Source organism: Chiloscyllium punctatum, chromosome 10, assembly GCF_047496795.1.
Source record: "Chiloscyllium punctatum isolate Juve2018m chromosome 10, sChiPun1.3, whole genome shotgun sequence".
Classification (NCBI taxonomy): domain Eukaryota; kingdom Metazoa; phylum Chordata; class Chondrichthyes; order Orectolobiformes; family Hemiscylliidae; genus Chiloscyllium; species Chiloscyllium punctatum.
Genome location: NC_092748.1, coordinates 57,384,146 through 57,409,394, shown reverse-complemented (window position 1 = coordinate 57,409,394; position 25,249 = coordinate 57,384,146). Strand labels below are relative to the sequence as shown.

General features: G+C 39.7%; 1 protein-coding gene across 3 annotated transcripts in view; it reads right to left on the bottom strand.

The window, feature by feature from the left end:
• The window catches only part of ppp1r9ala (protein phosphatase 1 regulatory subunit 9A-like A), a 119,090-nt gene that overhangs the window by 18,250 nt on the left and 75,591 nt on the right, over positions 1 to 25,249 (bottom strand). For all 3 annotated transcript variants that reach the window (XM_072579237.1, XM_072579236.1, XM_072579235.1), the window contains exons 12-17: positions 22,584 to 22,634; positions 20,695 to 20,846; positions 12,174 to 12,513; positions 3,896 to 3,977; positions 1,405 to 1,476; positions 949 to 1,147 (exon numbers count right to left, since the gene is read on the bottom strand). In XM_072579237.1, the coding sequence (XP_072435338.1) occupies positions 949 to 1,147; positions 1,405 to 1,476; positions 3,896 to 3,977; positions 12,174 to 12,513; positions 20,695 to 20,846; positions 22,584 to 22,634 (896 nt within the window). The remainder of the gene's footprint in view (positions 1 to 948; positions 1,148 to 1,404; positions 1,477 to 3,895; positions 3,978 to 12,173; positions 12,514 to 20,694; positions 20,847 to 22,583; positions 22,635 to 25,249) is intronic.

Genomic DNA, 25,249 nt, shown 5'->3' with positions numbered 1-25,249 from the left:
CTTGCTCCTCGGATGCTGCCTGACCTGCTATGCTTTTCCAGCACAACTAATCTTGAGTTTGATTCCTGCTAAGTTAAGATCAAATTTAGTTTAAAAACAGCTGCTCCTAATAAAAGGGAAATTGCACAATTGATACAATTACAAAAAGCATTTGAGAATACATGGCAAATGATACAAAACCCTACATAGCTAATAAATGGTTTCCTCATTCAAAAAATAAATTGATTCTTATTGAAGACAATGCTTCAGCATTCTGCCTTGCTGTAATGAATGTGACATGACTTTAGATTAAATACATGATTAATGATGAATCACACCGTTGGTGGAATTTAAATTTAACTAACTTTTTAAAATATGGAATTAAAAACTTAGCCTTAGTAATGCAGATCATGAAACCCAACTAGTTCACTAATAACCTTTGAGGAAGGAAATCTGCTTCCCTACCTGGTCTGGTCTGCATGAGACTCCAGAATCACAACAATATGGTTCATTCTTAATTGATTTCTGAAATGGCTCAGCAAAGCACTCATTTCAAGGGCAATTAAAAGGATGGAGGTTGTTGGACTACAGGAGATTGCAGAGGTAGAGAGGGGTGAGACATTGAAGAGACTTGCAAAAAGAGAAAAAAAAGTCGGAATTTGTTTTAAATGTAACTTATACTAAAAAAGAAAATGAAATGTAAAAAAGAATCAAGGAACAGCTTGTTTTCTGCAAACCACCGTTGTGGTAATCCTAAAGGTGATTTATATCAAGAACCTGCTATGGAGATACAAATAGAACTATATCATTTTTAGATACATAAACTGTTTCTGCAAAAAACTGTGAAGGGACAGAACTAATGTCTTTAATCTTCTCATAATTAAAAACAAATCTACATCAAAAGATTAAACAATCATAAAAGTGCTTCAATTAAAAGAAAGGAACAAATACCAATTATTTCCAACTTACTTTATTTCCAGGTGTCTCTTTGTCCTCTTCACAAAAGATGTCGTGTGAACTTGGAGGTGAATGAAGGCTGCTGTTGGAAGAGACTGCTTCCTTACGACTATCACCAAACCAAGAAAAGGGCATGCAAGTTGGTATAGATGTGACTGAATCTGCAGCAGAAAGGTTACCACCTGAACTCTCAAGCATTTCTTTTGATCCCCTGTCAAACAAATTGAAGGAAAATTGCATATAAATCATTCTTTATACATTAGCAATGTGAACTGAAGAACAGGAGACGAAAACAATATGCAATGCCAACCTTACCAAAATGATTAGTTTATAAAATCAAAACACATGCAAACTTCACTCAAAATGATTTAGGCAATCACTACACAATTCACACAAATATTTGAATATTTAAAATTTGAATTTTTGAGGCAGTTAGAGATGAACAATTGTGTAATTATAACAGAATACCTGCTACCCAGAGAGGTTCGACGATCTTCTTTATCTAATTTCTTGCCTTTTCCACCAGATTTTCTTAATCCACTATTTGTATAAAAGGGTGAGGGAAAAAGGAGGAAGAAAGGGTTAGACTATTAGTCACCTTTGCACATGGTTGCCAGTAATATATACTGCCTACTCAAAATAAACTTAAACTAAATTCTGAACTTTTACATAGTTTCTTGAAAATAACACTACCTTGTTTTCTTTAGTTCCACCTGTAGCTAAATCATATCTGAATAGAATGTACTTTTACTGAATTTTGGATATTTTTATTCAACTGTTCAAATGTGCTATGACACCATCTCTGGAGCAGATGGGACTTCTGACCCAGAGATAGGGCCATTGCCAGTGCACCACAAGAGCTTCTTCACGTAGCGAGTTGCTCAGTTAGATCACGGATGAAAACGGTGGGACTATAGTTTTAAGTCAGCCATATTTAGTGGTGCAATTCTCAGGGAGCCAGCACACACTAAAGACCCCACAAGTGATTGAGTGACAATATGGTTCTCAATCACTGTGAGCAGTTACTTCTACTCATGTCTCTAGCAATATTACTTAATGTGAACATGGACCACAGAGTTAGAGAGTCATACAGCATGGAAACAGATGCTTTGGACCAACTAGTTCATGCTGACTATAATCCCAAATTAAATTAGTTCCACCTGCCTGCGCTTGGACCGTATCCTTTCAAACATTTCTTATTCATGTACTTATCCAAATGTCTTTTAAACATTCTAACAATACTTGCATCCACCACTTCCTCTGGAAGTTCATTCTATACAAACACCACTGTGTAAAATGTTTGCCTCTCGTATCCCTTTTGAATCTTTCTCCTCTCACCTCAAAAATATGCCCCCTAGTCTTGAAATCTCCCAACCTAGGGAAAAGACACCTGCCATTCACCTTACCTGCACCCTCATTATCTTATAAATCTCTATAAGGTCATCTCTAAACTTCCTACGCTCCAGTGAAGAAAGTCCCAGGCTATCCAGCCTCGCCTTGTAACTTAAAATCCTTCATTCCCAGCAACATCCTGGTAAATCTCTTTTGAACCCTCTTCAGCTTGATAATAACCTTTTGTATAATAGGTAGACCAGAAGTATTCCAGAACAGGCCTCATCAAAGTCCTGTACAGCCTCAACATAATGTCCCAACTCCTATACTCAAAAGGTCTAAGCAATGAAGGCAAGGATGCTAAACACTCTAACAACCCTCTGTTTGTGATGCAAACTTCAAAGAATTATGTACCTGAACCCCTAGGTCTCTCTTTTCTATAATACTGCCCAAGGCCCTACTTTTAACTATATAAGTTTGTTTTACCAAAATGCAATACCTTGCACTTATTCAAATTAAACTCCACTTGCCACTCAAACCCATTGACCCAATTAATCTTAGAAAACCTTCTTCAGTGTCCACTATACCACCAATCTTGGTCAACCAAAACATACAAACCATGCTTTCTATATTGTCATCTAAATCGTTTATCTGAACAACAAAAATGTGGACCCAACACTGATCTCTGTGGAATACCACTGGTCACAGGTCTCCAGACCGAGAAACAACCCTCCACCTTCACTGTTTCCTACCATTAAGCCAATTTTGTATCCAATTGGCAAGCTCAGCCCGAATCCCACGTGATCTAACTTTACTAATTAGTTTACAATGCGGAACCTTGTCAAAGGCTTTACCAGGTGACACATCACCATTTTCTTTCTAAAATCCAATACCTCAGACAGTTCAGCAAGTTTTAACTAGTTTTCAGACTCAGGACATCTAGCTTAAATATCAAGCTATCAGTATGTAATTTATACCTTTTATTTGGATTTAATATAATAACCTTAATATATTCATTTAATGGTGAAGCCAGACTTCAACAATTTTTTTTTGAAAGGTCAGACGCCAGTGATTAAACACATATGATGAGAGCCAACTGTGAATACAGGCAGGCAATTAATTATTTAACTGTGGAACTGAGCACAAATAATACTGAGTCTGCTTTCAGCCCACACACAGAGATACAGTTTCATTGGAGGTTTTGGAAAGTGATCAGGAATGGGATCTAAGGCACCTCCATAAAGTTGACAAAGTCAAAACTTTTAAAATTAACAGATAGGATAAGGGAACTTTAAAATAAAATGGACAATGAATGCACAGATGAGAATTAAACAGTAAGTTAAAGCTTGAGGAGAATTAATATGCAGTGGACAACAATTTGGGTGTTGGAAAAGGAATAAAGATGTAAATTAAAGTTCCTGGTACTGAGGCAAATGGATAAGACAGAAATACGCAATGCTTCTTTGGTCACTAAATCAATATGGAGAAACAAACTTATGCTCTGAATTAACAAAATATTCTGTGGTTGAAATGTCACCTGGGACAAGGTAATATTAATGGCATCCATTACTAAATAAATAAAATGATAAGCTTACAAATAAATTCTCATAAGCAACTGAAATCATACCCAAAATCAGGAAATCTTCTTTTAAGTTTTCCTGATGTATTTTCAATTCCACAGGATGGTTCTTCCTCACTTTTCTTGTCTTCTGTCAACATACATAAATTTGTCCTCATTTTATTCACCATATTATAACTTTGTTTTAAAAGGTTATTAATAATCAAAGGATTGCACAAATGTGTTATCAATAATCTGTGTTCTCAGTAATCAAGTGCACAAGTCTCAGTGGTGTATGGAATAAGTTTAATTTGACAAAATACTTCAAAATATATTCTGGTTTAGATGATGAAAACAACATGTATGGGTAACACAACTACTGATCACCAAGGCAAATGTGACAACCAGAACAGATTGTAGAACAACTGGAGAGAAGTCCTCCCTATGCTGTTCACCTTGCATTTATTCTTCAGGAGGGAGAGAGAACTGGTTGGGATCCAGTGTTTAGATCAACACTGTTGCCTGTGTACACAATTATACATCCTTTCCTTTCTCTTGAACTTGACAATGAATGTTGGATAGTAATTCAACTGGCACTAATAGCCCATCAAAAGTAGTCAAGTAGTGGATGTACCTATACAATGAATGTTGTTAGGTTATTGAGTCATTCAGAGCATCACAACCAAGTATTCTCATTTAAAATGTACTTTTTGACAACTGTCACCAAATAGCAATCAGCAAGTTGGTTCCCAGATTCTTCTCACTATTCCAGAAGTATCAAAACCAATTGCCTTTCTCAACTCCAGGATAGGCCTTCACACAGCTTAAGTACTGCAACTGAATGTGCAGTCATTGCTACAATACAGGAAACATGATAGCGAGTTGTCTGTGCACATTAAGGTCTTAAACAGAAGGTTGCGACAATCAGATGGTCTATCTTAGTCATGTTGGCTGAAGAATAAATATTGGCCAAATTATCAGGCAAAAATTCCTTGCTCATTTTCAAAATTAATGCCATTGTCTCCTCTGTCCACCAGAAAGAGCAGGTGAGCCTTGCTGCATCCTTTCATCTGAAACTAAGTACCTTTGATAGTGCAGCATTACCTCCATACAACACTGGCATGTGGCCTAGATTTTTCACTTGTTTCTCCAGAGTGCAAACTGCAACTCCAACCTTTTCATGCAAAACTACCTACTGAACCACACATAACACAGTTGCACATTAACTGTTCTTCATGTCTTAATTTCAGTCCAAATCCAATATTTGGTAAAAAAGCAAAATTCTTTTTGCTTCATAAAAGGTTGACTGTAGCTGGCAAACACCATGACCATGATTCCAAAAGTCTAAGCCCAGAGATAACATCAAACACATGCTTAAAAGAAACTGTTATTGGTTTTTCTGCAAAAAAAAGAGACAAGTTGCTGAAGATTCTTTGTGTGCATTCATCAGGACAGAACTGCAAGCATTATTCTGCATAAAGAGGGATTGCTGACAGGTTGGCAAGTGGACTTGATTCATATAGGGATTGCCATGAGGAATGCATCAGGGAAGAGTTAACCCCTAAGCTTTTGTTTAAATACAACCAACCAAGTCAACTCTAATTCGTCAAGGCATTGTTAGGGAAATGCACCAAGGAATGGCTGTCCACCAAGCTTTTCTTTTAATTGAAAAAAATGTAATGCATCAGCATATTCTTTCTGCTTACAAAGAATAAGGGCCTGCATCTGAATCTATGTAGCCTCTAGCACAAGCAAGTGAGACACATTGCAAGTCTTCTGGATCTCTAAAGTTGAGTTGCTATATATATAAGTGATTATACAACATATAGAATCAGAAAAGGAAACATGGAATTGGGATGTCAGAGCTAGAATTAGCTAGCATACAGTTAGAAACTCAAAAACCAGACTTTGAAAAACATAAATTTAAAAAAACAAAAAATTAAGGAAAATGATAAATAGAAAATACACGAGAAGTAGAGAAAAATTGAATTAGGAAAACCTGAATCCAAAGAAATAAAGAAATTAAAGAATATGAGCTGATCATGAAACAGAATAGAGAAGGCGACAAATAGCATGTTCAGCCAGCATCAGGGACTGACAGGCTCCAGTGTGAGGCAGGATTACATAAAGATGCAGTCAAATTTTGCCTGACATGCTCATGTCTGCAACCCTCAATTAAATCTGTACTTTTAATTCTAATATCAGCTTTTGAAGAACTGTTTAGTTGGATGTTATTAGATTGCGTAGGATGACTACCTAGAACGAGGAATGGGAATTGGTATATTTAATTGATTATGGATGTTTCCAGGTGATTTCATAATGACTAAGGAAAAAAAACTACTAAAGTAGCATGGAAAAGATAGCTTTGTTTCACAAGACATAAATCATCCAAAGAAATACAATCAGACTAAGGGTCAAATTTTATATTGCAGCTCTTTAAATAAACTATGACTAATTTAGGAATTAAGCAAAAGCTGAGGTTCTTTAAGCTCTCTTGTTTACAGGAATTTTCCAATACCCCTTCAGCATGATTTTTGTGACAAATCAACCATGTCCAATTTGTTCAATACAATCCTCCAGTGAAGTTGACACTGTGATAATTAATGCAGAATCTTTGTGACTCATCCTCTTTCATAACAGCTACTTTGACGTAGTTCAATATACAATCTCAAGGTTCATTGGACAGATGGCATCAAGTTTTAAAGATTATGATCAGAGTGTATTGCCAAGATTGTCCAAATGATTGTGGTAAGGGAATTCTATTGTTACTATTAGCCATTAGGGACACTCCTAATGAGTTCACAGAATTTAATCCTTTTCAACCAATAAACAGAAATGAGGAAAGAGGACCACTTAAATTAATAAAGAGCTGGTAAACCAAATCTCAGAAATCACACTTTCAATCTATTTATCAAATTTCATAAACTCATGGACACATATGAGCTGGCTGTTAAAAAAAATGAAAGAATCTCAACAAATAATGAAAAGAGAGCAAAAAATGCCAACATTTGACATTTTATTGCACGAAATAAGGTCTTTGTGTTGTTGCCTGTCTCTAGAGAACTATTAAAACAAGGTTCATTGGTCTTTCTTAAATTAAGAGGAGACTCAATAATGAGAATAATGCTGTTCCTGTCTTTTCCTCAGCCTTGCAAACCCATGAGCCGTAAATTGAACAAACATGGTCTTTATCTTAATTTTTTCAATATATGATGGGACTACGATGTTGTGGCCATCACGGAAACATGGATAGATGAGGGACAGGAATGGCTGTTGGAGGTTCCTGGTTACAGATGTTTCAGTAAGATTAGGGAGGACGGTAAAAAAGGAGGGGGGGGGGTGGCATTGCTAATTAGAAATGGTATAACGGCTGCAGAAAGGAAGTTTGAGGGGGATCTGCCTCTGGAGGTAGTATGGGCTGAAGTCAGAAATAGGAAAGGTGCAGTCACCTTGTTGGGTGTTTATTATAGGCCCCCCAATAGCAGCAGAGATGTGGAGAAACAGATTGGGAAACAGATTTTGGAAAGGTGCAGAAGCCACAGGGTCGTAGTCATGGGCGACTTCAACTTCCCAAATATTGATTGGAAGCTCTTTAGATCAAGTAGATTGGATGGGGCGGTGTTTGTGCAGTGTGTCCAGGAAGCTTTTCTAACGGAGTATGTAGAGTGTCCAACCAGAGGGGAGGCCATATTGGATTTGGTACTCGGTAATGAACCGGGACAAGTGGTGGGCTTGTTAGTGGGTGAACATTTTGGTGATGGTGACCACAATTCTGTGACTTTCACCTTGGTTATGGAGAGAGATAGGTGCGCACAACAAGGTAGATTTTACAATTGGGGGAAGGGAAATTACGATGCTGTAAGACAGGATTTGAGGAGCATACGTTGGGAGCATAGGCTGTCAGGGAAGGATGTGGTGGAAATGTGGAACTTTTTCAAGGAGCAGATACGACGTGTCCTTGATATGTATGTACCTATCAGGCAGGAAAGAAATGGTCGTGTGAGGGAGCCTTGGTTGACGAGGGAGGTTGAATGTCTAGTAAAGAGGAAGAAGGAGGCTTACATAGGTTGAGGAAACAGGGTTCAGACAGCAGTGGAGGGATACAGGATAGCCAGAAGGGACCTGAAGAAAGGGATTTGGAGAGCTAAGAGAGGGCATGAAAAATCCTTGGCGGATAGGATCAAGGATAACCCCAAGGCATTTTATGCGTATGTGAGAAACCTGAGAATGACGAGAACGAGGGTAGGTCCGATCAAGGACAGTAGTGGGAGACTGTGTATTGAGTCAGAAGAGATAGGAGAGGTCTTGAACAAGTACTTCTCTTCAGTATTTACGAACGAGAGGGACCATATTGTTGAAGAGGAGAGTGTGGAATGGACTGTTAAGCTAGAAGAGATACCTGTTAGGAAGGAAGATGTGTTGGACATTTTGAACAACTTGAGGATAGACAAGTCCCCCGGGCCTGACGGGATATATCCTAGGATTATGTGGGAAGCAAGAGAGGAAATTGCAGTACCGTTGGCATTGATCTTCTCGTCTTCACTGGCAACGGGGGTGGTACCAGGGGACTGGAGAGTGGCAAATGTTGTGCCCCTGTTCAAAAAAGGGAATAGGGATAACCCCGGGAATTACAGGCCAGTTAGTCTTACTTCTGTGGTAGGCAAAGTAATGGAAAGGGTACTGAGGGATAGGATTTACGAGTATCTGGAAAGACACTGCTTGATTAGGGACAGCCAGCACGGACTTGTGAAGGGTAGGTCTTGCCTTACAAGTCTTATTGAATTCTTCGAGGAGGTGACCAAGCATGTGGATGAGGGTAGAGCAGTGGATGTAGTGTACATGGATTTTAGTAAGGCATTTGATAAGGTTCCCCATGGTAGGCTTATGCAGAAAGTCAAGAGGCATGGGATGGAGGGAAATTTGGCCAATTGGATAGAATAACTGGCTAACCGGTCGAAGGCAGAGAGTGGTGGTAGATGGTAAATATTCAGCCTGGAGCCCAGTTACAAGTGGAGTTCCGCAGGGTTCAGTTCTGGGTCCTCTGCTGTTTGTAATTTTTATTAATGACTTAGATGAGGGAGTCGAAGGGTGAGTCAGTAAATTTGCAGATGATACGAAGATAGGTGGAGTTGTGGACAGTGAGGATGTTGTCGGATGCAGAGGGACTTAGATATGATGCAGAGCTGGGCTGAGGAGTGGCAGATGGAGTTCAACCCTGCCAATCGTGAGGTTGTCCATTTCGGAAGAACAAATAAGAATGCGGAATACAGGGTTAATGGTACGGTTCTTAGTCAGGTGGAGGAACAGAGGGATCTTGGGGTCTATGTACATAGATCTTTGAAGGTTGCCACTCAGGCGGATAGAGTTTGTAAGAAGGCCTATGGAGTATTATCGTTCATTAGCAGAGGGATTGAATTCAAGAGTCGTGAAGTGATGTTGCAGCTGTACAGGACTTTGGTTAGGCCACAGTTGGAGTACTGTGTGCAGTTCTGGTCGCCTCACTTTAGGAAAGATGTGGAAGCTTTGGAGAGGGTGCAGAGAAGATTTACCAGGATGTTGCCTGGAATGGAGAGTAGGTCGTACGAAGATAGGTTGAGAGTTCTCGGCCTTTTCTCATTGGAACGGCGAAGGATGAGGGGTGACTTGATAGAGGTTTATAAGATGATCAGAGGAATAGATAGAGTAGACAGTCAGAAACTTTTTCCCCGGGTACAACAGAGTGTTACAAGGGGACATAAATTTAAGGTGAAGGGTGGAAGGTATAGGGGAGATGTCAGGGGTGGGTTCTTTACCCAGAGAGTGGTGGGGGCATGGAATGCGCTGCCCGTGGGAGTGGTAGAGTCAGAATCATTGGTGACCTTTAAGCGGCATTTGGATAGGTACATGGATGGGTGCTTAATCTAGGTTAGAAGTTCGGCACAACATCGTGGGCCGAAGGGCCTGTTCTGTGCTGTACTGTTCTATGTTCTATGTTCTATATGTTCTATGTTCTATGATTTCTGTTATTAAAACAGGTTCCCGAGAATGGTGACTTCAACACTTTTCATTATTTCCTGTACAAATACAAATGTCAATAAATTACTATAGACTCTGTTCCAAAATAGAAACACTGAAGCAATGGGAGAATGAATCTGAAATAGAATGTTTAAGTATTAACTTTCTAACAATCAAGTTGGAAAACAAAAGAATACTTTAAAGGTTAGGTAGCATCATGTCTTATATCCCCGAAAACTATAAAGATGACTCACAAAGCCTAATTTGTGAGAATAGGCCAAGAAAAACCATCCTGATCGTGTTGTTATTCCGGATTGAAGAACCCAGCATATGAGGAGTGGTTGAGGACTCTGGGTCTGTACTCAATGGAGTTTAGAAGGATGATGGGGGAGCGCATGGTATCTTTAAGAATACTGAGGCCTGAATAAAGTGGACATGAACATAAAACCGCTAGTAGGAGAGACTAGGACCTGAGGGCACAGTCTCAGGGTACAGGGTCAACCCTTTAGAACTGAGATGAGGAAGAATTTCTTCAGCCAGAGGGTGGTTAATATGTGGAATTCAGCTTCCACAGCCCTCTGTGCCAAAGTCACAGTTTTTCTATTTCCAGACATAGATAGGTTCTTAATTAGTAAGAGGATTAAGAGTTATGGGGAGAAGGCAAATGAATGGAGTTGAGAAATATATCAACCATGATCGAATGGTAGAGCAGACCCAATGGGCCAAACAGTCTAATTCTGCTCCTGTATCTATGGTCTTATAGGGAATGCAGAACCTAGAAAGCAACACTTGTATTCAGCCAATCCAAAGAGATTAGCTCAGATGAGAGATGAGAATAAATCTATGATGGACAGTGATATTATTGAACTAAGTCAGTAACAGTCAGCTGTTATGAAACAGTCACAAAGATTTTGCATTAATTATCATAGAGCCAACTGGACTGGAGGATTGTGTGGAACAAATTGGACATGGTCGATTTGTCACAAAAATCATGCTAAAGGGGTATTGGCAAAGTCCTGTAAGAAAGAGAACTAAAGAAACCTCAACTTTTGTAACACCAGATGGACTTTATCAGTATAAAGTCATGCCATTCGGAATGAAGATGTACCAGCGGCATTTCAATGGTTACCAATGAAGTTATCAAAATAATTGTACTGTTTAGATTGACAATTTAGTTGTTTTTAGCGAAATCAGGAAAGAACATTTCCATCATTTGACTGAATAGACTAGGCAACTGCTTTGCAGGATGCCTACATTCTGTCTGCAAAAATGACCCTGAGATTCCAGTTGCCTGCAGCTTCAACACACCACCATGTTCTCTGGCTAATATTTCTGATTAAGGCTTGATGCAGTGCTCCAGGGAGGCTCAGCAAAAATTGATTAGATGCTGTACCGTGTGGAAACAGGCCATTTGGCCCAACAAGTGCACACCGACCCTCTGAAGAGTAACCCACCCAGACCCATTTCCCTCTGACTAATGCACCTAACACTATGGGCAATTTAGCATGGCCAATCCACTTGACCTGCACATTTTTGGATAGTGGGAGGAAACCAGAGAACCTGGAGGAAACTCACGCAGACACGGGGACAATGTGCAAATTCCACACAGATAGTTGCCCAAGAGTGGAATTGAACCCGGGTCCTTGGTGCTATGAGGCTGCAGTGCTGACCACTCAGCCATCGTGCCACCCTTTGGAAAAAAAACATCTTGTATTCCACTTGAGGACACTACAGCATTCAATGATTTCGGAGGCTGAACATTTTCTTGCATGTCTTGTATCTACCCACAAAGGCCAGGCCCCATCATGCTGCAGGCTGCTTTCAGCACAGCTAACCGATTTTCAACCTACTTACTGTTCCCATTATCAGCTTTTCTTTCTCCCTGGTTTACCATTATCTATTCCTTCATCCACCTGTTCTTTCTCCCTCTGGGCTCTATCTCCACCTATTGCTTACTCTTTTAATCCCACACCTCATTGTCTTCAGCATAAATACAACCTTTTCCTAGCTACTATCAGTTCTGAATGGCCATTGGACGCGAAACATGAACTTGCTTTTTGTCTACAGATGCTGCCAGACCTGCTGAGTTTCTCCAACAACTTTTGCTTCTGTAAAAATAAAATTTTGTCCATAACAAATTTCTCACAAATAGAAGAAGCGTCTTGACTAGAACCACATAATACAAAACATTAAACAGACCTTCAGATATAGATGCCAATTTTAGCAACTGTCACTAAATAAAAATTTATTTTCATCACTGCCCAACTCCCGCTCATGAGTACTGAGAGGGCATGTCATTTCTCCATAATATTTCAGTTATATATAGTGATCACAGAGTATTAGATTGGTTTACCATTGGTCTCTTTTCCTTTGCCTTTTGATTCACGTTTCTTCATCATTGAAAGAAATGAGGTGGGAGAACTTGAAGGTGCTGTGACTCTAGAAATCGAATGTTTTATGCTTACATCGCTTTCAACTATCTTGTGAACAGGAGAGGAACAAGGGGATGCAGATGAGCTTCCATCATGCAAGCTCGTTATGCTCTCCACATCACACTTTCCATCTAACGTTACATCTTTCATCTTAGGGACAGATGTATCTTCAACAGCATGTAAAGAATCCAAGCTACTCCGGACGAGCGAGGATTCTGCTTGCTGAATTTCTTCATTTTCTTCATCATTTTCATCATTATCCTAAATAGAAAGTGTAAACTGAAAAGCTAACAGTTTCAAACAGAATTTTTTAAAAAATTAACCGCTTAATGTCAAGTATCAAGAGTAACCTAAATTCAATTTATCCAGGTAACCACTTCAAAAGGAAGAGCAAACCAAATAAGGAAAACAACTGTTATACTCCAGAGATCAGGGGACTTGTAAACTTTTACTGCAGTGAACACAGGTTGATATAAGACATAAATTTAATTTCTTCCAACATTTTGAAAATCTGAATTTGAAAAGTGGATCTTATTAAAACTTTGAAAGCTTTAATTGAAGATAGATAGCAATAACCTTCAAGAGAAAATAAGACAAGATGTTGGAATTAGTAGACAAGGGGGAAATAAAATTTCAAGAGATGAAAAGTGATGAAATGTAGAACATAGAAAGGTTTAGCACAGAACAGGCCCTTCGGCCCACGATGTTATACCGAGGATTATTCCTAAATTAAAATATTCCTAATCTAACCTACGCAACCCTCAACTCACTGCTGCCCATGTACATGTCCAGCAGTCACTTACATGTCCCTAATGATTCTGCTTCAACCACCACCGCTGGCAACCTATTCCATACATTCACAACTCTATTTAAAGAACTTTCCTCTGACGTCTCCTCTATACCTTCCTCCTAATATCTTAAAACTATAACTCCTCGTGCCAGTCAATCCTGCCCTGGGGAAAAGTCTCTGGCTATTGACTCTGTCCATGCCTCTCGTTAGCTTGTATACCTCAATCAGTTCACCTCTCTTCCTCCTTCTCTCCAGGGAGATAAGCCTGAGCTTAGTCAAGCTCCTTTCATAAGACAAGCCCTCCAGTCCAGGCAGCATCCCGGTAAACCATCTTTGCACCCTCTCCAAAGCCTCCGTATCTTTCCTATAATAGGGTGACCAGAATTGGACACAATATTCCAAGTGTGGTCTCACCAGGATCTTGTAGAGCTGCAGCAAAACCTCGTGGCTCTTAAACTCGATCCCCATGTTAATGAAAGCCAAAACACCATATGCTTTCTTAACAATCCTATCCACTTGGGTGGCAACTTTGAGGAATCTATGCAAATGAACACCAAGATCCCTCTGTTCCTCCACACTGCCAAGAATCCTGTCTTTAAACCTACATTCAGTATTCAAGTTCGACCTTCCAAAATGCATCACTTCGCATTTATCCAGGTTGAACTCCATCTGCCATTTCTCAGCCCAGCTCGGCATCCTGTCTATGTCGTGCTGCAGCTTGCAATCGCCCTCAATACTGTCAACGGCATCTCCAATCTTTGTGTCATTGGCAAATTTACTAACCCACCCCTCAACCTCCTCATCCAAGTTATTTATAAAAACCACAAAGAGCAGAGGCCCAAGAACAGAGCCCTGCAGGACCCCACTCAACACTGACCTCCAGGCAGAATACTTTCCATCTACAACAACACTCTGCCTTCTGTCAGCCAACCAATTCTGAATCCAAACAGCCAAATATCCCTAAATCCCATACCTCCTGATTTTATGAATGAGCCTATAGGGGAACCTTATCAAATGCCTTGAAGTCCATATACACTACATCCAGTGCTCGTCCTTCATCGAACTGTCTCGTCACCTCGTCAAAGAACTCAACAAGATTTATAAGGCATAACCTGCCCCTCACAAAGCCATGCTGACTGCCTTTAATTATGCTATGCTTTTCCAAATACTCCTAAATCCTATCCCTCAGAATTCTTTCCAAAACTTTGCTGACTACAGACGTAAGACAGACTGGTCTATAATTGCCAGGGATTTCTTTATTCCCCTTCTTAAAAAGAGGAACAACATTCCCCTCCCTCCAATCCTCCAATATGACTCCTGTGGAGTCAGCAGTTTAGCACCCTCCTTTCTCACTTTCTGGAACAACCTAAGATAAATCTGGTCTGGCCCTGTGGACTTATCAATATGAATGTTTGCCAGAATTTCCAACACATTAAATTCATCAATATTGATGTGTTCAAGCCTGTTTCCCAGCTCCTCAAAGTTCTCATTCACAAGGTCCCTTTCCTCGGTGAAAACCAAAGCAAAAAACTAATTTAGGGCTTCGCCTAATTGTTCAGACTCCATGCACAAGTTCCCTACACTATCCCTGACTGGCCCTTACTTCTCCCTGATCATTCTCTTATTCCTCACGTATGAGTAAAATGCCTTTTGGCTCTCCCTAATCCTTTCTGCCAAGCCTTTTTCATCCCCCTCCTGGCTCTCCTCAGTCCATTTCTGAGGTCCTTTCTAGCAAACCTGTGCTAGATCCTTTCTTTCTTCACCTTACGTAAGCTGCCTTCTTCCTTTTGACGAGAAGCTCCTCTGTTCTTGCCATCCAAGGCTCCTTAATCTTATTCCTTCTTGCCCACACTGACACCCTCACACTTACTGCATCAGTATTGCGTTGACCCCTCACTCTTTCTGCGTCCTACCACACTGACACCCACATACTTATTGCATTACTATCACGCTGACCCCTCAGACTTACTGCATCTCTATCGGCCTGACACCCTCACACTTACTGTCTCACTATCATCCCGATCCCCTCACACTTACTGCCTTACTATCAGCCTGAGCCCCCTCACACGTACTGCATCACTATAAGCCTGACACACTCACAATTACAGCGTCAGTATTAACCTGACCCCCCCCTCACACTTACTGCTTCACTATCACCCTGACCACCCCATACTTACTGTGTCACTATCAACCTGACCCCTTCACACTTACTACATCACTATCACCTTGACATCCTCAAACATACTGCGTCACTACACCCTGAACATCTCACACTTACTGCGTCGCTATCAGCCTGACCCCCCACACCTACTGTGTCACTATCACCCTTATCCCCTTACATTCTGTACTTCCCAACTCCTGTCTGATAGCGTCATAATTTCCTTTTCCCCAATTAAATATTCTCCCTTAGAACTGGTCCTTTCCCTCTTCAAGGCTATGGTAAATGTGAGGCAGTTGTGGTCATTGTCACCAAAGTGTTCTCCCACCACGTGATCTGACACCTGTCCTGGCTCATTGCCAAGCACGAAATCCAAAATGGCCTCTCCCCTCATCGGCACGTCTACATACTGAGTCAGGAAATCCTCCTGAACATACCAGACAAAAACAGCTCCATCCAAACCATCTGCACTAAGGAGGTTCCAGTCAATACTGGGAAAGTTGAATTCACCCATAACAACAACCCTGCTACATCTGCACTTTTCCAAAATCTGCCGGCTTATGAGTTCTTCAATCACTCTACTGCTATTAGGGGGTCTGTAGAAAACCCTCAATGAGGTAGCTGCTCCCTTGCTGTTCCTAACTTCCACCCATACTGACTCAGTAGACAAACCTTCCTCGACAACCTTTGTTTCTGTAGCTTTCTGTAGATGCAACATAATCTATAGTGTGCGTTTCTAAAGTACAGGAACAAAGACTTGGAGACATATGTACACAAAATTTTGAAGATGACGTGGGTACAATTATAACGTTTTAAAAGACATTTGGATAGTTACATGAATAGGAAAGGTTTGGAGCGATATAGGCCAGGAACAGGTGGGACTAATTTAGTTTGGGATTATGTTTGGCATGGAGTGGTTGGACCGAAGGATCTGTTTCTGTGCTATATGACTCTACGATGAGAAGATTAGAAAATGGTTTAAGGGGTAGATAGGATTCTGGGTTTCATAAATAAAAATAAAGAATACAACAGCAGGTAAGTTCTGAAGAATCTTTATTTAAATATTGACTAGGCCTCAACTGGAGCACGGTTTTCTGAGCACCACATTTCAAGTTGGATGCAAAGGCATTAGAGGGTAAAGAAAATATTTCCAAAAATGGCTTTGGTTTGAGGGACGTCAGTTACGTGGATAAATTGTTAAAGCTGCAGTTGTAATCCTTATACATTTGAGAGATTTCAGAGAGCTATTTGTAATCATAAGGAGAATACACAGTACTCATACAGAATACATAACCAGAAAATGTTCCAATTGACCAAACCGTCAAGAAACAAACAATACTTTTCAAAATAAGAACATGTTCTTTGGACATGAGCATTGCTTGAAAGGCCATCCATTTATGGTCCATCCCTAACTGCTCTCAAGAAGTTGGTGGTAAACCAATGAAACCAAGTCATAGAGTCAGAGATATACAGCATGGAAACAGACCCTTCGGTCCAACCTGTCCATGCCGACCAGATATCCCAACCCAATCTAGTCCCACCTGCCAGCACCCGGCCCATATCCCTCCAAACCCTTCCTATTCAGATACCCATTCAACATCTTTCCGATAGGAAGGAGTCCAGAATTGCACTCAATATTCCATCAGTAGCCTATCCATTGTCCTGTACAGCCGCAACCTCCCAATTCCTATACTCTATACTCTTGACCAATAAAAGAAAGCATACCAAATGCCTTCTTCACTATCCTATCTACCTGCGACTCCACTTTCAAGGAGCTATGAACCTGCACTCCAAGGTCTCTTTGTTCAGCAACACTCCCTTGGACCTTACCATTAAGTGTATAACTATGCTAAGATTTGCTTTCCCAAAATGCAGCACCTCGCATTTATCTGAATTAAACTCCATCTGCCACTTCTCAGCCCATTGGCCCATCTGGTCCAGATCCTGTTGTAAACGGAGGTAACCCTCTTCGCTGTCCACTACACCTCCAATTTTGGTGTCATCTGCAAACTTACTAACTGTACCTCTTATGCTTGCATCCAAATCATTTATGCAAATGACAAAAAGTAGAGGACCCAGCACCGATCCTTGTGGCACTCCACTGATCACAGGCCTCCAGTCTGAAAAACAACCCTCCACCACCACCCTCTGTCTTCTACCTTTGAGCCAGTTCTGTATCCAAATGGCTAGTTCTCCCTGTATTCCATGAGATCTAACCTTGCCAATCAGTCTCCCATGGGGAACCTTGTCAAATGCCTTACTGAAATCCATGTAGATCACATCTACCGCTCTGCCCTCATTAATCCTCTTTGTTACTTCTTCAAAAACTCAATCAAGTTTGTGAGACATGATTTCCTACGCACAAAGCCATGCTAACTATCCCTAATCAGGCCCTGCCTTTCCAAATACATGTACATCCTGTCCCTCAGGGTTCCCTCCAACAACTTGCCCACCACTGAGGTCAGGCTCATTGGTCTATAGTTCCCTGGCTTGTCCTTACCACCCTTCTTAAACAGTGGTACCACGTTTGCCAACCTCCAGTCTTCCGGCACCTCACCTGTGACTATCATATTTTTACATAATGAGTGGTTTGGACCAAGAATACACTGAGATAGAGGTAAAGACAGATTCAATTGAGATTGTCAAAATAAAATTAGATAATTATCCAAAAAGAGAATAGATACACAGGCCCATGGGAAAGTGCAATGAAGTCAGACTAGCTATTTTCATGCTAAATGGGTGTCACTAGCAATTCTTGCTCATTCCTAACTGAACCACTGACTTGCCAGGCTATTTCAGGAAGCAGTTAAGAGTCAACCATATTTATGTGGGAAATGAAAACAGAAATTGCTGGAAAAGCTCAGCAGGTCTGGCAGCACCTGTGAAGAGGTGCTGCCAGTTAACATTTTGGATCCGGTGAACCCTCATCAGAACTGCTGAGCTTTTCCAGCAATTTCCCATATAAATATGGATGACTATTAACTGCCTCCTGAAATAGCCTGGCAAGCTAGTGGTTCAAGGGCACTTAGGTATGAGCTAGAAATGCTGGCCTTGATGGTGATACGAAAGAACTGTGGTTGCTGTAAACCAGAAGCAAAAACAGAAATTGCTGGAAAAGTTCAGCAGGTCTGGCAACATCTATGAAGAGAAATCAAAGTTAACATTTTGGATCTGGTAACCCATCAAAATAGCTGAGCTTTTCCAGCAATTTCTGTTTTTGCTTCTGATTTACAGCATCCGGAGTTCTTTCTACATAGTAATGGTCGTTTGTTTGGAAGGAGTGTTTAAAGAGCCTTGATGAATTTCTGCAGTGCATCTTGTAGATGGTACACAGCTGCTACTGTGCTTCAGTAGTGGTAACTTAAATGACAGGAGAATGTTGACTGGTTGGCATGTGTGGACTCTGATTGCTGGTGGTGGTATCATGAACTCAACAATAAACGACTGACAGTTTGCAGCCAGGCTTTGTTTAAATTTGGCACTGGCAGGTTGAATTTGATTGATTGTGGTATTGCCCTGAGAAATGAATAAGAATGGCCATTGTCTAATTTGTTGCATTGGAACATGTACAATATGCATAATTGTCCTGCTAAAAATATCCATGAACACAATAGATTAGACCTTGGGGTCATCAAATTTCCAATGACCAACTTGCACTTCAATCCTTTGGATAAGTAATTAGAATAGGTCTACATGTGTGACAGCAGATTTAAAACTACATGGTAATGTCTTATACATATTCAAGGTTTGAGGTCTTGACGTAGAATAAATTATTTCAAGTTTTCATTTAAGTAAAAGTTAAAATAATTTGTGCAGGTTTTCTGTTTTCATATTTTAATGATGAATAAATAGAGTGCATTTTCTTAATTCGTAACTTAAGTGATGAAAATGATTAGGATGGCACAAAGGGACACAACGATTATTTGTCATTGTTATAATTCTAGTATTTGGTAACTTTAAATTCCAACAGTCCTATCGGTAGTAAAGTGGTTATGGTTTTTGGTCAAAATTATGGCAGTAATGCAAGATTGGTCTGACAGAAAAAGATGGAAAATATGTAAAGCAATCCACATTCTCATTCTACACTTGACCCAAAACAGTGCCCAACCTGGTTAGTGTGCCAGACATTGTATTAACCAATTCTTTATAAACTGTAACTGAGGTTACAATGAAGGACCCTCAACCTCTCCCCTCATCTAAGGTGTGGTAGCCCTCTGGTTAAACCATCACCAGTCATCTCTCTCTAATGAGAGAGCAACCTTACGGTCTGATAAAACTATGGCAACTTTACCTTATTAAGAATTGTAGTCCAACCAATGATCCAGTGTTTTGTTAAATTAGTTTATATGTCCTTTCCTTGATTAAAAGTTTATGCTTACAAGTAAGGTAACATTATGGACAGAAAGCTAATTGACAGGAAACAGTTTAGGTAACAGATTTTACACAGAACAGATAAGGGCTATGAATGCTATTTCTCCAAATGACTGTACAAAATCTAATAGACCTGTACTTGTAGATTGTTTGAATTTGGATATAGAGGGAAAAAATTCTCAAATATTGTAATGAAAGAGGTGGTGATTTGGCAAACAGGAATTGCTGCAGGATGTTTTAACTTGTTAACAGTCAACTTGTTAAAAGAATGGAATAAATATATCTGTGGGAGGACAGAACAGACACTAAATAAACAAGGAAGGCAGACCATTTGGCAAAATAATGCAACCTAATGTAGATTTATGATAGAATACTTTTGGGAAGAAACAAATAAATAAGTAAAAATTTCATGGAATAACATTGGAGAGCATGGATGAATATGTACAAATATACAATTCCATGGAGTAATTAGTTGATAAAGCCTTTCAAAAGCTAACTCAATTATAAACATTTAGTAGAGTACAACAGTAAAGTACTCAGGAATTTACAATAAAATGTTTAAGATAGTGCTAACTATAGGATCAATTCTCCAGGATGATACTAGGGATGAAAAACAGTTATAAAGAGAAACTTCAGACACTATATTTTCAGTGCAAATGAGAATGCTGATAAGTGTTAACGGAAGTTCTTAAAATTATAAAGAATTTTGATCAAGTGATTAGTGAAGGACCATTTCCTGTTTTGAGAAGCAATAACAAGTGGCAATTTAATTTTATTTCAAGAAGGAATAGAGAGGTTGTGAAAAATTACTTTCTACAGAATGTTGTTGAAAGAAGGAATACCTTGTCATAATGTGCAAGAGGCAGAAGCCATTCAAACATGAGCAGAGGAAGATAAAGGGGCAAGAACAGTGTTCTGGGAAATGTTTTGAACCACTATAACAAAGAATTCTCAGGCACAATAATTATCCTGTATGCAAACCTCTGTTGCGTACTCCCTTTCAACAAATTCCCAAGCTGTTCTGTTGTTTACTTTAATTCTGATTAATTCAGCACAAACATGATTTAACTAACAATATTAAAAATAATCTGACCAAAAACTAAACAATTTATATTGTATTTACCTGTATATTTTCACAATCATCGCCAACTCCAAAGGATTCTTTTAGTTTAAATCTAGATGGAGGCTGTCTTTTAACTTTCAAAGCAAGTTGGGCTTTCGCTTTGTGTGAACTTGTATCTAGTCGCTTGGTTTCAGGAACAGCCTCATCAAAATCTAAAGTATCAAAATAATTTTGCAATTTTAGAAGCCAGAAAAATACTATAATTTCAGACAAAAAATTTTAAAATTAAACCCAAGTTGAAAAAAGTAGCATTGACAAAATTAATTAGAGTAATAAATGAGAGCATTCTTGCATTTCAATCTGGATTTTGATCTCAATCCTTAAACCACAACTTGAGAATATAACTGAAACTCCAATGAAGCACAAGAATGCTGCAGAGTTGAAGATGTAGTGACAGTAAAATGATATTTCAATCTGCTTTCCTGTATTCAGATGAATATAATGGTACCAACTGGAGGAGCATGATTTCCGGTCATTATCTTTGAGCCAGGACACCTGGATTCAAGTCCCACCTGTTCTACAGGTGTCATAACACATCTGAACATGTTTGATTAAAAACGTTTAACAGGATTTCCTTCCAGTATACCCTCTCAATCAACACAATCAAACTAACTTGCACTTCACGAACAACAATCACTGAAGTTCAAAGTAAAACATTTTACATGAAGCACACAGCTCCACATCACTCCAACCAAAAAATCTCATTAACACCATCATCTACCCCTGCCACATTCCCATGGTGAAAAGTACCAATGGCTCTTTTCTCCAGTGAAGCAAATATTGAGTTCCACCATTCCCATTTTTCCCCTTAAACCTTCACTCTCCCCTCCTCACCAACTGTCACCCTCCCTTTTCATTCTAACATCGCCTGTCTTTGTTTTATCTCCCCATCCTCTAATTCTGCATGATTGTAAAGTTTAAAATGTCTTGACTCCGCATAGATGATTTTTCTGCTGGTTTTAGAACTACAACATAGAGATCAAATTGTGGGAGGGAAGAGGAGGGCACGCAAGCTGGCACATGCTAGCAACCAGACTCATGCACCAACCTTATCGAGGCAGAGCTCTTGAGAAGGCCAGCCTAATCAAAGACAGACACTTTTGAGCCATAGTTGCTAAGACAGAAAATGAATTGCAAAAGGGCCTTGGATGTGCGTAGTTATTTTGGAGTACAGAAGGGACCTTTGATACCTTTAGCCCCCACTTTTAGATACTGAGCCCCCAGTTCTGATGGCCCTACAGACTGCTGCAGGAGGCCACCTCCTGTGTGATTTTAAAAAGGCACTGCAACACAGCATAGATCCCTGAGTAAAACAATACAAAAAGTGACCATTAAGCACACTGGCCAATATCACAGTTACATCTGGCTGAAGGGATTGGAGCAAAGGCTACATGCAGCTTCGGCTACCAATGTTCTTGACGAAACAACACTTTTCTGGTAGCCTTATACGAGCTAAACATTATCTCCATTTATCCCATGGGCAAAATCATAGTAAACATATGATTTTGCCAGTGGAAAACTGATAAGAGAAATCTTCTTATCAAGTTCTTTTGGATTGAAGATTCAGGAAGAGCAAGATTAATCTAACAGCTTTCACGGTATGAAATTCATCTATTAGCTGGAATCCTTTTGTCTCTCGGTAGCGGTTTCAGAAGTCCTCCAAAACACGTCAGGAAGTTTGAAAGACTCCAACTTGTGGGGGCTGGTGTAGTGGTGATCAGTGGTTACATATATTAAACACTCCAAATGCCCACTACGACAATTTAAACTTACTTTAAAATTTTGGTATACTAATATATTTAACAACTGCGGTTGCTTTCAATCTTTATTATTTTAATTTGAGAATCCTTTTAGATGGTTTAACCAATAATTTTAGCGTACCAACTTACCACAAATTTTGGAAGTGCTGCTACATTCCCATTCCAAAGCAGTTTTGGGAGCTTTGCAAATAAAAGAAACAATATATTTTAGTAGTTGCATGGTTAATGATGCCGTTTTTAAATGTTCAGTTATAGAAAAATATTTAGGAGCGAATTGGAACAGGAAATTATTAACATTTTTTTCCTTATTCCTTAGTTCTTAAAGTGGGGTTAATTCAAACCAAAGCCACAGTAAGAACCATTCTTTGTCATCTTAAAAAACTCTGCTTTATTAAATGTGAGTGGCTCAACCAAGCACAAAAGCACAGACGCACATTACACAAGAGAAAATGTAACTATCATGTGAGAAATTAAAGACACTTACTACCAGATCGCCCTATTTTTGCTGTATTGTACTCTGGAATATCAGACCAAACTCTAGATGCCAGAAGTTAAAAAAAGATTAAAGCCCCAGTACTGGTATTCACTGCTTGTTATGCACAAGTAGACTACAGTAATTACCACAAAAATCATTCGACAGAATGTGTTTACTTTAAAAAAAAGATACATTTAGAAAGGAATTTCTTCTCATTGTATCTTTTACATTTTACTGAGGAGATGCTGAATAAAACCTAAGGCGTTTTGCAGATATTAGACATGCAAGGACTTTCTACAGGCTTGAGCATCAATTTATTCTTCCTGGCACTGAAGTAAACCAGTCTCACTTTTCAGTCACAAGTCTAAGCAGCTGGATTCTTAGAAAAGGCAAAAGAAAGACCGGCATTTCAATAAAGCATTTCAAGACTTCAAAATGCTCAAGGTGTTTTTTTTTAAACAGCTAATAAAGTACTTTTGAGTTCACACAGGAAACAATAGCCAGTTTGAGCACAACAAAGTCCCACAAACTGCAATGCGTTACTGTAACGACCTTATTTCCTGCATTTATTCATACTGAGGGAAATATATGGGCCAGGGCACAATGAATTATTTCCCTGCTCTTCAGAACAGAACAGCAGCACACATCACCACCTGAGAGCTACGATGACCTTTGCTTATTGTGTCCTTTGGAAGGCTGCATTGACTGAGCATAATTCCCTCAGTACTCAAATATCTGCCTAGATTTTTGACTTTGGAATGTGACTTGAACCCACAACCCTTCTGACCCATTATTCGGAGTGCTACCAAGTGAACTATACAGACCTTACAGAAACATCAACTGTCAACAAATGTCAATCACAGGAAATGCAACATGCCTGCACAAGATTTGTTAACATGTATCTGAAGCAATGATCAAGATTTCCAGCATCGAGCCAAGGACTTTTCTTAGAATGTCTCAATGCATCAGCTAGTTTAAAAGTTTAGGCCAAAATACAGTTGCTTAGTTCAACAGCAGGTAAGATAACATTTTCTGTCATTGGTGACAAGAAAGGGTAAAGGCAACATGGATTTATGAAATGGAAATCATGCTTGACAATCCCCTGGATTGGCTAGGTAGTGTATGCCCAATGCTTGTTGGTTTCGTAAAAAGTAATAGCATCTTATTGCTAGCAGCTCCTATTGTCTCCTGAATCATTCTTTAGCATGTCATTCACTTTGTAAGGTTATCCCTTTGTAACAGCGTCAAATCTGTACCAGAATAAAGAAGCATTGATGATGCCATTTATGCAACTGTTAGAGAATGTTGTGTCACCTGCTAATGCCATACCTTCCTAACTGTTACTCACGACCCCCAATCTCATTCTCCCCTCACTAAATGTTGAATATTCCCCAATATGCAGTTCCCAATCCTGGTTACCCTGTAATCGTATCGCCATTATGGCCATTACGTCAATTCACCTAATGCGTGCTTTCAGATCATCTACTTTGTTAGAAATTCTGCGAATATTCCAAGAATGTTGTCTAACTGTCTTTTCAACATTTTTACGGGGAGACGATGACCTCGTGGTAGTTTGGCTAGACTAGTCATCCAGAAACTCAAGGTAATGTTCTGCGGACCCATATTTAAATCCCACCACAGCTGATGAATTTGAATTCAATAAACATCTGGAATTAAGAGTCTAATGATGACTGTTGATTTTCAGAAAAATCCACCTGGTTTACAAATGTTCTTTAGGAAACAAGATCTGCCATCCTCACCAGGTCTGACTTAGGTGCGAATCCAGACCTGCAGCAACATGGTTGACTCTCAATTGCCCTCTGAAATGGTCTTGCAAGCCACTCAGTTATATCAATCATTAAGAAGTCCCAAAGATGAAAAGAAATAAAGCCAGACAAACCAATTTGCACAACAACAATGGCAAAAACAACGCCACCAACCCTGCAAACGTCTCCTTACTAACATCTAGAGGTTAATGACAAAATTGGAACTGCTGTCCCGCAGATTAGTCAAACAACATAGTCATACTCATAGAATCATACCTCACAGACAATGTCCCAGATATCACCATCACCAGACCTAAACATGAACTGTCTCATTGGCAGCACAGACAGCAAAAGTGAAGACACATTGGTATACATGCAAAGAAACCTCCTGCAAATTATCATGTACCACATTACCTCAACTGACGATACAGTGAACAACACATGAAAGAAGCACTGTGGATGGAAAGGGCACGGAATGTACTCTGCATAGGGCATTTCAATGTCCACCACCAAAGAATGGCTTGGCAGCAGCATGGTGGCATGTGACTCTGTGG